Source organism: Acomys russatus, chromosome 4 (genome assembly GCF_903995435.1).
Source record: "Acomys russatus chromosome 4, mAcoRus1.1, whole genome shotgun sequence".
In the NCBI taxonomy this organism is placed as follows: domain Eukaryota; kingdom Metazoa; phylum Chordata; class Mammalia; order Rodentia; family Muridae; genus Acomys; species Acomys russatus.
In genome coordinates, this window is record NC_067140.1 from 46,331,238 (window position 1) to 46,345,982 (window position 14,745).

Sequence of the window (14,745 nt, forward strand, 5' to 3'; positions counted from 1 at the left end):
CACATTAAAGTCAGTCCCCACTCTCCACATAACTGTGCAGAATGTCCTGTCCATTGGGTAGATCAGAGTGGGAGTTCGATATTTACTACTCTGTTGTCCTTGGTTAGTGCAATAGTTTAAGCAGACTGCCCTGAGCCCTGATCCACCCATCACGATGTTCTTGTAGGTTTCTATCCTTCTTTTTCCCCATCTATATTTCTCTTACCTAGAGTCTCAGTAGGATATCCTCACATCCATCCTAATCTCTTGGTAAGTGAAGACTTTCGTGGGGCGTGCCTTTTGGGCTAGTGCCCAACTATAAGTGAGTATGTACCATGTGAGTCTGGTAGCATTCAAAGAAAGAATAAACAGGCTACGAAGATGAGACTTGAGAGCCTATGACCATATAGTCGGGAAAGAGGTCCCCCTTGGTCATAGACATATGGGAGGGGAATAGGGTGAAAGCGGGAGGGGGGAAGGGAGAGAGGAAAGGGAGAATATAAGGGATGGGTTAACAAGTTAGTTGTAATCTGAATAAATTAATAAAATTAAATTAAAAAAAAAAAGAATTGGCTTAATGCTATGTCCTTTCAGCAGAAAAACAGTAGTAGACTCCAGCCTATGGCCTTGCCCTGTCTGGTCATAGGTTCTCGGACACTAATGGTTCCAGGTATGAGTTTCATCTCATAGAGTGGGCCTTAAATCCCATCAGATAGTAGTTGTTGCTTCCTCATATGATGTCTGTTCCACTATTGGACCACTGGACATGTCTTGGCCAGGCCAGTTGTTTTTGTAGCTCACAGGATTCACAGCTGGGTTATTATTGATGGTTGCTTTTCTTCTCAGTGGCATTCATAGTACTCTCCAACACTATGTATACTAGTCAGTAAGTGTCAAGTTTTCAGGTCAATAACAGACTGATTTTGCCATATTCTTTCACTTGAGTATGTTCATAAAATAAAACCACATCCTTGAACCAAAATAACAAGTCAAAAATCATTTGATAATGCAGATAGTGAACAAAAAGACCCCACATGAAGAATCTCAGGGTCTGACTTTTCTATACAGACTTTAATTCTCCTGTTTCATTTGTCCCTCTCTATACAAGCATAATTTCATGCTTCTAGTTACTTAGTCTTAGATCAGGTTTCTTTTTTTTTTTTTTTTAATTTTTATTAATTTATTCTTGTTACATCTCAATGGTTATCCCATCCCTTCTATCCTCCCATTCTTCCCTCCCTCCCATTTTCTCCTTATTCCCCTCCCCTATGACTGTTCCTGAGGGGGATTTCCTCCCCCTGTATATGCTCATAGGATATCAAGTCTCTTCTTGGTAACCTGCTGTCCTTCCTCTGAGTGCCACCAGGTCTCCCCCTCCAGGGGACATGGTCAAATATGAGGCACCAGAGTTCGTGTGAAAGTCATACCCCACTCTCCACTCAACTGTGGAGAATGTTCTGTCCGTTGGCTAGATCTGGGTAGGGGTTTAAAGTGTACCGCCTGTATTGTCTTTGGTTAGTACAGCCATTTTGGAAATCTATCTGGTGCTATCTCAGAAAACTGGGAATAGGGCTTCCTCAAGACCCAGCTATTCCACTCCTTGGAATATACCCAGAAGATGCTCCAGCACACAACAAGAAAATTTGCTCAACCATGTTCATAGCAGCCTTATTCATAATAGCCAGAATATGGAAACAGCCTAAGTGTCCCTCAGTAGAAGAATGGATAAAGAAACTGTGGTACATATACACTATGGAATACTTCTCGGCTATTAAAAACAAGGAATTCCCGAAATTTGTGGATAAATGGATTGAGCTAGAAATGATCATAATGAGTGAGTTAACCCAGAAGCAGAAAGACTCAAATGGTATATACTCACTTATATCTGCATACTAGCCCAAGGGGCATGTCCCATGAAAGCCTTCACTTACCAGGAAACTGGGACAGAGGGGAGGACATCCTATTGGGACTCTAGATGAGAGAAGCATGGGAGGATAGCAAAGTAGAAGGATCCAGAGGGTCCTAGAAACCTACAAGTAGAACATGATGATAGGCAGATTTGGGCCCAGGGGTCCCGCTCAAACTAGATCATGTTTCTTAATAGTTGTCTTCTTTCTCCTGTACCTCAGATATCACTCCTATGGGGTTTTGTACTTTCACTCTCCCTCTCGCTCTTGCTCTTCCCCCTGCCGTGTGTGTGTGTGTGTGTGTGTGTGTGTGTGTGTGTGTGTGTGTGTGTGTGTTAGAGTTTGTCACATATATGACGAATGGCAGTCATTCTTCTAGCAGTAGCATAATATATTGACACATTGTACCTGCTGTATTTCCTTTTACTCTGCTTTTTTGAGACTCTTCCTTTTCTATTTGTAGACTTTTGTTTGGGCTTTGATTTGTATTTGGTAACTTTTGTTTTGTTGTATTAAAATTAAGATCATGATGTTTATAAAAATCTATATAGCACTTCATTTAACAGATATTTCCTGTGTAACAACTCCATAAAAGACAGTTTTATGTAACAGTGAAATTGTGAATGTTCTGTGTTTTACTTGGCTCTTCTCTAATTGACTTAATTCTACCACTGTAGTAGAGACCCAACATGTGTAATATTGAAGAACGTAGCTTCTGGATTATCTGTTATTTCTTTATATTTTGCTCTTAGATGAGAAAAGGTTATTATAAGTGTGCACTTACTAATGAGAACCTGAGCAAAGAAATGCATTCCTGTAATCTCAGCTACTCACAGCCTTTAACAAGAGGATCATTTGAATTTTAATTCACCATGATCTTGGACAATGTAGTGATACCCAACCCTACCTCCCAAACAGGATTTTATAAGAGATTTGAGTAGAGACTGGTAGTTGAGAGCCATCCTGGAATCAGTCCCCACTGATACTAAGAGATGACTTACTCCTTGACTGAACTACTTACCTTTGGTCCCTCTGATGGACAACCAACCATCATTCATGCTTTTCAATATGTTATGGATATATTTTATATCACTTGCATCTAATTTGATTCTAACATGCTTTCCATAACTCTCCATCACTGCTGTGACTACCCTATCCAAGTTCTCATCATTTCTCACATGAGCTGTGGAGGAAGGCTTGTACTGATTTCCTAGTTTCATCTCTTGCCCATTCATTGTTTCTTTGCTTACAGAGTCTTGTTGTATAGCTCAGACTGGCTTTCAATTCTCAAATTTCCTCCTTCCTTAGCATCCTGAGTGCTAGGATTATAGGCATATACAACATTTTCAGGCTTTTTATAGAGACATTATGAAAGAATATAATGTTTCCCCTTTCTTCTTTATCGTATCTATAGTCTAACTTTCAGAATTATGGAACCTTGATAGATAGCATTATCTCCACTTGGTAGATAACATTTTCTCTAGCTGATATAGATATGCCTGCCCTGAGACAGCTTTTCTGGAAATTTACTGTATAGCCCTTTCTTGTAATGGAAAAGTACAGCAAATCCTTCTTATTAACACATGCCTAGCATATTCAGTGCATCTTAAGTGTCTACAGGCTCTATAATAACCTTAACCTTGCATTTTTTCATTTGTTGTACCTTCCTAAAATATCAAGTTAGCTAAAGAATAATCATTATATATTCTAGAAAACTTATTCAAAGTGAAATGTTTTATCTTATGTGTTTTAACTTCTCATTAAGTGGGTCTTAACCTTATGTATAGTTACAGTGGGTTGAATGTCTAATTTATGTGGAATTGTTTAACTATTGTTTTTGCTTTTACTGTCTTCTAAACATTTCTTATGAACTAGTCAACCTGGGTGGTCTTAAATTCACCATCTACCCTCTCATTTATCTCAATTAAGTAAAATTCAAAACAGAGGAAAAGCTCTGTATTTCCTGCATGTTGTGTACCCATAGTATCTCTTCCAAGCCAAGCACAACAATCAGTATATAATCAGTGTTTACTACAGCTCCATTTCTCTCCTCCAACTTAACCTCTCAGAATTGAGAATTATGACATTATCATTTCTTTCTCTAACCAGTTATTGTTCTGGTCATATAAAACTTAATGTTGCACCTAGCTTAGACTATCCCAGAAAACAGGTGTCTAATTTTTGTTAGTGTCTTAGAGAAGATTCTCATTTTCATATGCTAGTTGCTGTAGAAAAAAAAAAAAAAACAGTATTCCATTATGGTCCAGGACATACTTCAGAGATTATTCCTATTAGATATATAGAAGGAAGGTGGTGACTTTGGCTATCTTCATTCCTTGAGATTTTATGTACCATTTTGGTAAGTTTTGTATGTTACTATACTTGCATGGCAAGTAGTACATTCATGTCCTTCTTTCAACAACAATACATATAGTTTATATTGTAATTTAATATCAATGTTGATAAACTTTATATCCATCATTTGAAAGACATTATTTGAAATATATTATTTTAGAGATAACTATGAATTGATTATTAATAGAGTATTGGTAAGTAAACTACCACTTTGTTAAAGTATCAGCTAATCCTGGAAAATCCCTTTTCTTTTTTTTTTTTAATTTAAATAATTTATTCAGGTTACATCTGACTTGTATCCTCCCATTCCTCCCGTTCCTCCCTCCATCCCTCGCTCTTTCACCCTATTCCCCTCTTCTAGGTCTGTGACAGAAGGGGACCTCCTCCCCCACCATATGATCACAGCCTATCAGGTCTCATCCTGATAGCCTGCTTACCCTTCCTCTGAGAGATCAAGTAGGGGGCACCAGAGTTCCTGTCAAAGTCAGTCCCTGCTCTCCATACAACTGTGGAGATTGTGCTGTCCATTAGCTAGATCTGGATAGGGTTCAAGGTTTACTGCATGCATTGTCCTTGGTTGGTGCATTAGTTTGAGCAGACCCCCAGGGGTCCAGATCCGCCAGCCTTGTAGATTTCTAGGACCCTCTGGATCCTTCTATTTCCCCATTCTCCCATACCTCTCTCACCTGAAATCCCAGTAGGAAGTCCCAGCATCTGTCCCAGTCTCCTACTAAGTGAAGACTTTCACGGGACATCCCTGTTGGGCTAGTGTCCAATTATAAGTGTGTATACTATGTGTATCTTTCTTGGTCTGGGTTAACTCACTCAGGATGTACATTGATATTATCTCAGTTTTTCAACAAAGTATTAATGTGCACACTACTTACAGTGAGTTGCCCAAGGTCACTCACTGGGTCTTTGGTAAAACCAGAAATAGAATTCAAGTCTCCTGACTCCCAACTCAGTCCTCTATCCTCAATATAGTTTTCTGTCTTCTTTACCTCTGTGTCTCTCATGGGAAAAGAAGTTAATCTTCTAGCTATTATTAGCCACCAAATTGGTGGTAGCAGCACAGTGGAGAAAAGTGACTGTCTTTACACTGCGGCATTAGTATAAAAATATCTGGTAATGGAAAATTTGACAAATGTCATGTTAAAGGGAGTGGAAAATTATTTTAAGATCTAGATCTCATTTGTCTAGTTCTCAGAAAAGTCAAATTCCTTAGTAGAATGAAGATCATTTTTTTCTTCCTGTTTTTAAATTGTATTTCCTAGAGGGTAATTGTCAACTATCATTATAAGAATAATGCGTGTACTGCTGCTAATTGCCATACATGTACTTTTAACTTAGCAGGAGTTCTCAGTAACCTTATTGAAACACATAGGAGCTATTATCAGTATTTAAATAGTATTAACTAATAAAGCAAATATAACATCAATTAGGAGCTTTTCTTTATTTTAAAACTGCATGGAAATAACATAATTTTTTTCTATGAACAGTATACCCTAAGTTAATATATTTCATGCCAGGTCTGTTGAAGTTCATCACAGTCAAGCAGGCAGAATACCAAATGTAAGATTAGCTTTCACAAATTATATTGTTATAAATACTGTTGTTATTTTGGATATTAAGATATTTGAGAAACATATACTTAAATGCGAAGAACATTTCTAGGTCTCTGAGAACTTTAAGTTCTACCAGAATTATGTGTCTCTTAGTTTTGGATCAAGCACCAAAAATTGCTTTAGTGTGTTTCTTTGAAAGATTCCTAAAATCCCTTAATTAAAAAGACTGTACAGTCACAGTTGTTTTAATTGTATGTACTTTTAAAACATAGAATTCATTCATGGAAATGTTGACAAATACAAAGGGAAATGGAGTTTTCTTGATTACTGCCGCTGAGTTCTAAAGAGCTGATGTTGACAGTAGGATAAGTATTCATATCTGTACCTACAAATAATAAATGCTTGTTCTTAACCCCAGGACAAACATGAATGCCGGACATGGCTTGGGGATTGATAGAAATGGTTGGACATTTGATCTTATGATTCCTCAGTATCCATTGATATTAGTAATTTATGCTCTATACAACAAATTTACTGTTAAAACTGTTAATAATGAACCGTATTGCGTACCTTTCCTACTTAGTTATTCTCTGTAAGATTTCTATCAAAGTACTAATATGTTCCTAGGGATTTCATTTTCTAACCTATTGAGATTTTTGGAGTAACTATTGAGGCAACACTATTGGACTTCTCAATTTTATAATTTTATTGCACAGGCACATCCTCGAGTGAACCTAACTTGCTTAAAATTACTCCACATAAAAGAACCAGAAGAAAATTAATTCCTTGTTCCTTGAAAGTAAAACATACTCAGAAGTCTGTCCTGTCTGAAGGTGTACAGCTCAATGATTCTTTCAGCAAAGAACTTCAGCCTATTGTTTATACCCCAGAGGACTACAGAAGACCTCTTCAAGACCTGTCTCCAGCCTTAACACGACCTTTGCCACATACTGCAAATGTAACCAATGATAATTCCATGAAAGCACTATTTAAAGTAGAATCTCCTCTCAGCAGTAGAACAGAGTGTGAACAGGGTTTGGACTCTACATTTACTCTATGTGATGACACTAGGAAGTTGAAGAGTAAACTACCTGAACAAGAATCACTACCAAGCAGCAAAAGCAGTTTAAACAGGTACAAAAACAGAATACTTTACAATTCTTTCCCCCGCCCAAAGGCTTTTGAACTGTTAACTTTCTCTTCTTTGTTTATATTGGACAGATCAAGTGTCCTCTCTTTGGTATATAAGTTGCTTGTTTACTGTGTATTAGTTGAGTATGGATACACTTACCTTTTTTTAAAATAATTTTATATTCTAAGTGATTTGACCTTCCTTAAGCTAGAAGACACCTTAAGATGAATTTCATTTGTTCTCTATATTCTGATGCAGTGTAGCCTAAGCCATCACTGAATGACTACTTTGCTTACTGATCAATACCTCATTTGAATAATACCCAAAATTTAGCATAATTCAACATCAAATGACTGTCATTTAAGGAAGCATTCAACTACATCATAACAGCTGATCTAAATATGGGAAGAAAAATACTCCTACATTTCTTTGCTATGAGGAATGTCTTGACAGCATCTTTAACTGGTGTTTTTAAAAGAGAAAAAAAGATAACTGAGGAAAATTTTATTACATGGAGATATATCCATAAATATATTAATACCAATGGTTTCCTGGTTATGAAAGTATAAATCATTTTTCCTTAGTATAAATCAGATTTGCTTTCTTTAATTCTTCATTCTTAATATGCAGGGTTGAGTCTTCTTCATTTTCAACTATGGATTCTAAGACTGTATCAACAAGTGTGCCGTCCTATATGGCACTGACCACTGCTGCAAAGAGGAAGTGGAAATTAATAAGGTATGACTAGCCAATACTGTTCTAGTTTGTATATAAGATTATCTTTATACTTACATTTTCCATGACATTTTATTGCTGTTAGACTCTCAATTCTTATTTAATCCTCTATCTCCACTAAGTGCTAGGGTAATCCCAAGAATTCCACTTAAGTTTACATAAAGTATCCCATTTTAAGATTAGTTAAAATAAGTTGAAAAGTCTTCCAGCTTCCAAACTGTCACTTAGTTCTTACTTTTATTCTGGTGACAATTATTTGGTTATTTGTCTTGAATTTCTTTGTCCCTAGAATTCAATTGTTTTAATGAATTTTGATACATACCCAATGTAATGAAGTGAAGAATCTACTTTCTCTAACCATGAGATTGTAACTCGTATCAGGCTAAGCCACTAAGTAAGAACCATTACAATTGTTGCTGAATTATAGCCGCTAAATAAAATACAACTAACAGCTTATTGAAGGCACTGGCAAGCAACTGTGATAGCCAGGACTTGAGAACATAGCATCCAAGATAGCGGCATGCTACGGGAAGCCTACTTTAATTTGCCACACCTCCTTTCTTTATTTTAGACTTGCCGGTTCATAGCATAAGGTTAGAGGCCAAACAAAAGACAATTACTTAAGTGATTGCCAGTTCTCACTGAACAACCCAAGTTGTTCTTTAAGGCTTGCCATCTTCTAAGTTCTGTTGAGAATCAAACTCAAAGTAGCTGCTAAAACACCACTGGGTTAAACAGAGTTTGACATTCTAGGGTACAAAGGATTAAGGTTAAAAGATATGGAAAAAGGAGACCTTCTAAAAGCCCCTGGATTGTATTTGAAATCTTGGGGGTGCTCTGCCTTAGGAGTAGAACAAATTAGAAATAAGCCAGTTCTTAAAAGCCTTCAACAGATCTTACACCAACTCAGTCTTTGCTTAAATTCAGATGGTCTCAAACTATCCCATATTCTTATAAACTGAACTTAAAATTAAAGTCTTAATTTTAACAATTTTAATTAAACGTAAACTTACAATTCTAAACTAAATCTTAAAATTTCTAGAATATGCTTTCTGGGATGTATGCAAATATTCATAGATAATATTAAGCCAAAATTATGGAATGTCAAGATATACAGCCAAATAGTTTAAAGAAAGGAAACCGATCAGAGTAACAGTGATCCATTTATGTCATAGATAAGGATTATCAAATATGACCTTTTGATTATAACCATGATGAATTTCAGCAGAATAGTTAAGATAGATTAACAAAAGAACTGTATTCCATTAAAATTAATCAAATAACTATCCTAGAACCAGAAAGATAGATTTTACTGAAAATTGAAACCCAGTCAACTAAGTTAGTGGATTAGTCACAACAGAGAGTGTTGGTGAACTGGAGGGTTGATGCACAGAAACATGCCTAAGAAAGAAAGCAAGAACAGAGAGAAAACAAAAATGTCAAGGAGACCTACAGAACCCGAACATTTTCTGGTAATGGGTACTTTCGGTCTCCAAAAGAAGAGAAAGAATAGGAAAAATTGGTATCTGATAAGATAGCAGTTAATGGTTTTCTAACACTGACAACGGCCATTAAGTCACCAATTTGAAAAACTACAACAAATCATAAATGGCATTAATACAAGAATATCCTAAGTTGTGTATCATAGGAACACTCACAAAACATGCTAACTAAATATGAAATGGTCTTACTTTTTCTACCCCTTTTTCTTTCTAATACTATATAGAGAAAAGTATGATAGCTAAAGTTAACTTTTATGAATTTCTTGTTTTCTTCCATGGTCTTGTTGCATTTGGACTACAGGATATAAATTTACAAATAGCATAGTTACTCACAGTTCATAAAGTGTTTTCTCATAAGTGAATTTAGTATCTTTTCATGCCCTTCATAAAACCAAGGAAATTAGAAGCATATAGATGACTTGATTTTGTTTCTTTGTTTGTTTTTTGCTTTCCTTACTGACTATCTTTGGCACTTGGGGCATCTCTACATCTTACGACAGCCATTCCTTTATCCAGTATATCCACACTGTATGTGGATTGTACACACTGTATGTGGATTGTGAGCTACTTACTGGCCAAGTTTAGAAGACCACCTGTCCTAGAGTACGCAGAGCTTGGTATTCAGATAACACTTTGCATAATTTTCCATGTGCAAAGACAACTCATGCTGACAGTTAAATTTTCCAAACAGAAATCATAAGCTGCTTCCTTTGGGCAAAAAGTAGAAGTTTATCAAGGTACATATTTAGGGAAAAACAAAGCATATTTTAGGCTTAATTCCATCCTTGATTTCAGGACCCCACTCAGTTGCAGTCTTGGAAGAGTATTCTGTGGGCCTATATGGACTGCTGTACTTTGCTCAAGTGTCAATCTAAACTGTAGGTAGTCGACTCACATTGTTCATTTCCATTTCACCCACTTCAGCACTACTTTATATTGTCTCAGTTTTGTCATTCTTCCACTAATTAATATTAAATTTTCTGGATCTTTATATGCTCCCATGTTTTTATTAAAATTCTTCAAGTGTTTATACTGTAAGTGTTCCTAAAATATAAACATAGTTATTGTTAAACACATGTTTTCTCAGAAATGTCTGGTTAGGTAAATTGTATATTTGTGGGTTTAGATATGTTAAGGACTAGTACCAATACTGTGAAATAATATTAAAGAATATAAGATGGAAAGTAACTTGACTATTCACAGACTACATTCCCTCGGGTATCAATAATTAGATCCGGCCATTAACTAAGGTTAAAAAGATTAATGATGGATGAGTGAGTAATTGCTTTTTTAAATCTCCCTTTCCCCCAATTAAAGATAGAAGAGCTTGAAAGTGACCAACTCTGGTACTTCCCACTTAGCAGATTTCATGAACATATTTAGGATATGTATATTCTAATTCAGTTTTTAAATTTTAAAACATCTCATGTGTACTTTATCTACAACTTTTCCTTCTAAAAAAAGAAAAAGAAAATTAGAGCCTAAAAGCCCTAGATCCAAAATTTACCAAACTAAGTATTTTTAATGCGTCCAATTACTTATGCAGGATGTCACAATTATTATTTTTGTATTTAATTTATTTTATCATTACAATATATAGTACACAAGTTAAAGATATTTTTGAATGCCTTAACTAAAAGGAAAACTTTTTCCCACAAGCTCTACATCAAATGCTTCATTAAAATCCAACGAAAATCATGGATGTGCCAAACGCATTCGAAAAGATAATTCAAGAGATAAGCTCTTGCAACAAAACAGACCGACAGTAGGTATGTCTGAGCTCCTAGTCTGTCATTTAATTACATATTTATCTGTCATAGTACCTTGGTTTTATGTCTTCATAAATATTTCCCTTCATATTTGGTGGTAAATGGGTGTGATTTTTCTAGATCATAGAAAAGCAAACTTTAGATACACTGTGAAGCACATATCCAAGAGTGCACAAATACTAAATAAAACAGAGCCAGAAGTCACAACCAGATTTCCAAATTGTTAGTCTGCATACCCTTTTTGTTGTATAGACTGCTTATAATGCAGATAACTAATAAATGAAATAGATGTTAAATGTATATAGTAAATCAATTATATATGATACATGTGTGCATATTTAAATTTTTTTTGTTTTTGACAAAGGGTCTTAGTATGTGGTACAGACTAGTTTTGAGCTCCTGCCTCTGCTGCCCAATATTGGATTACAGGCCTCTGCCACCATACTTAGCTCATCAATTATGCTTTATAAATAAACTCTACCCACTTGAAATGTTTCTCTTAGCCCTTTTGAAGTTTGGCCTCTGAATCATTTATGTAATTACGATACAATCTCTGCCTTGTTCCTAGCTATAATCATATTGTGACTCCCACTGATGAGTTGAAAAAATATTAGTGAAGGGTCAGACATACCCTCAGTTCCATGTGGAGTGACATGAGCCTATGGCAGCCCAAGGCCTTATGTTTGACTATGAGTGTATTATATCCTCCAGTTCCAGACCACAAGGCCTGGCCAGACCTGTCTCTGACACCGTAATCCTTATGACTCCCTTCAGAAAGTACTAACTTACTAAACATTCATCTTGTGCTGGGTCTTAGAATTCATATCCAAATTAATGAGACTTGTTTTTTCTCTGGAAGAACTTATACCACTTGGAATTTAAAGGAGTCTTATTAGATAACATATATGCTTCTGAATAACATGAAGGAGTTTTCCTCTTACATTGCTAATTACTATGATAATAAATGATGCTTGTTTATTCTTTCAAAGGATATGTTTATTAAACAGATTTTAAAATCAGACAATACATTAGAAATATAATTAATTGGTAAAAATAAGGTATCAACTTTAATAAAAGACAAATATTTCATATAAAATGGAATATCACTGCGGGGGAGTAAATATGTGACTTTATAGTTGTAGTAGTGTTCATTTTCTGAACTTGGGTGCCACTGTATTTGGTGCATAGATGTTTAGAATTGCAATACCCTCTTGGTGTACTTTTTCTTTCGCGTATGTATTTATGTATTTCTTTCATGTGTGTATTAGCATTCCATATCTCTTCTGATTAGTTTGAATTTTGAGTCTATTTTATACATTTAGCATTTTGATTATTATGTGTCATGAGGAAATTTTGTTCTGGTCCTATCTATTTGGTAGTGTGAACGCTTCTTGAACCTTTTTAGGCATCTCCATTAAATTGGGGAAATTTTCTAATTTTTAAAATACATATGTACTTCTTTTCTGTGCCTTTGTTTGGTCTGAGATTCTTCTTTTTCTGTCCCTATTATTCAGTTTCAGTTTCAGTTTTTTTGTTTTTTTGTTTTTTGTTTTTTGGTTTGTTTTTGTTTTTGTTTTTGTTTTGGAGCAGGGGTTGTGGTATCCCAATTTCCTGTGTGTTTTGTGCTTGGATTATTTTAGACTTAACATTTTCTTTACTGAGCTAGCCATTTCTTCTACCTTGCTTCAAGACCTGAAATTCTTTTTTTAGTGTTTTGTAATCTGTTGTGTCTTCTCTCTGAAACTTTTGTTCGACCTCCCAAGTTTAAGTTTTTCATTTTCAGTTTTATTTCAGTTTGGGTTTTCTTTAGTAATTCTATTTCTACATTCATGTCTTCGACTATTTTTTGTTGTTGTTATTTCATTCAATCTTTGTGCTTTCACAGTCTTCATTAAGACATTTGTTCATATCCTCTTTATTAGCCTTGCTTTTTTATTTAAGTCTTTGTACTGTGTTTTGCTAAATTGCATTTCTTGGGCTTATTGCTATAGGATTGCTGGACTGGAGAAAGCATATTGTCTTGGCTATTTATGGTGGTGGTTTTGATCAAGGATCTAGGCATCTGAAGTTATGATATTTGAGGTGTTTCCTTGTGTAGCTATCTGGTCTTTATCTCTGTTAGGTGACTGTTCTGTTCTTTGGTTGATGTTCACCACCCTGGATCATATGAAAGTGTGGTGGCTCTGGGGATGCTAGAGAGTAAATATATCTGCATCCCAACTCAGTGTGGCCACTGGGAGTCCCTTGTAGGTGGTGTTTCTGTTCAAAGGTTCAGAGGCTAACACAAAGGAATGAAGATGGATTAGAAGGAAAGGCCAAGTGGTACAGAGGGGAAAGGCACCAAGCAGTGGAGACTTCAGGGAATCTGTTGTATTTTAAATTGTGTTAATTAACCATGAGTTCCAAGAGTAAACTCTTGTCAATAATTATTATGGGTTGAATAAACAATGAGTTTTGAATGATAGTTTCTTTATATTTATTCATCTTTATTTCTTCTCTAGGCTATAAAAGAAACAGCAACAAAGGAAATTCAAATGTGCTTAGAAAATTTAGAAGAAACACTTCAAAAGAAAATGTACAATAAGAACTGTCAATGTCCTTAGCCTGGTATTTGTCCCTTCAGAAATGTGTTTCAAGTCTGTGAAAGAAGGCTATCTAAAACTGTTCACTCAAATATTTTCAGCAAGCAAAATGAAACTTCTTTTGTATTTAGAATAAATATAAAATTACAACAGGTTATCTGTCCCATTTCTCCATTATTTGTTACTCTTGAAAAATATCTCTAAGTCAACATGATGTCAGTTTAATTTTATTTTATCACAACTTGATTAAGACATTGTAGAAAAATAGCAAATTATTATATTGCCCTTATTATTTTCAAAAATACAGAGACTTTAGAAGTCATAAAATTAGGACCAAGATGTATTTGATCTTCTGTTGTGTGTCAATATGTTGTTTTATTCATACTTGTGATTTTAGTTTCTAAAACTTTGGTGTACAAATGTAGATATATGTGGCCATAACATTGGAAATGTTGTTTAAATACCTGCCTTAAATAAAATACTAATATTTTATTACTTGCCATATTAAAGTGTTTGATTTTTCAGTTTTATTGCAACCCCTAATATATTTTAAATGTTATTTTATATAAGCATTTATATCAAAACAAGATAATATATACCCGGACCAAATCTGCAAACGATCCATAGGTTCCTTAATAAAGAGGAATGATGAGAAAACATTTAATCATTCCTGTTACTATACAGATTACACAGAGCTACAACCTAATTACCTAGCCTTGTTAACTTGTTGTCAAAAGTACAAATTTTTACCTAATACACTTTTCAGTTTGTGCCTCCAAGGAATCTTCATACCAAACAACTATACAATGTAAGAGACTTCTTAAGGCTTTTACTTACCCAATTTTTTTAAGTCTAATTGAGAAAGCATGAGACAAAATCATTTAACAGTTCTTTCTTGATCCCTAGCGGTGAAGTCAGAATCAGTCATTAAAAAAGGCCCAATCAATTTTCACCAAAATTTGTGGTTAGTTTTTGTTTGCGCTGACTGAATCACCTTCAACTTTATTCCTTTCAAATTACTTCAGGTAATTATAGGTTTCAAAAGAAATCTTTCTTCCACGTGAATGACGAGAAGATGAAGAAGTGGGGCCACAAGGTAGCTCAGTGCATAGGAGCTCTAGGTAAACTAAGCTGATCCCTACAGCCCAGATAGTAGAAGAGACCAACAGCAACTTGTCATCCATTTGCCGCTTGGACCTCACAGCATGCATACATCCAC

At 35.2% G+C, this 14,745-nt stretch overlaps 1 protein-coding gene across 1 annotated transcript in view; it reads left to right on the plus strand.

Moving 5' to 3' along the window:
• The window catches only part of Kif18a (kinesin family member 18A), a 57,999-nt gene extending 43,982 nt beyond the window's left edge, over positions 1-14,017 (plus strand). The window contains exons 13-16 of the mRNA XM_051144302.1: positions 6,523-6,940; positions 7,569-7,676; positions 10,835-10,944; positions 13,446-14,017. Coding sequence (XP_051000259.1) covers positions 6,523-6,940; positions 7,569-7,676; positions 10,835-10,944; positions 13,446-13,528 — 719 coding nt within the window. The 3' untranslated portion in view covers positions 13,529-14,017. The remainder of the gene's footprint in view (positions 1-6,522; positions 6,941-7,568; positions 7,677-10,834; positions 10,945-13,445) is intronic.
• The last annotated feature ends 728 nt before the right edge of the window (positions 14,018-14,745 follow it).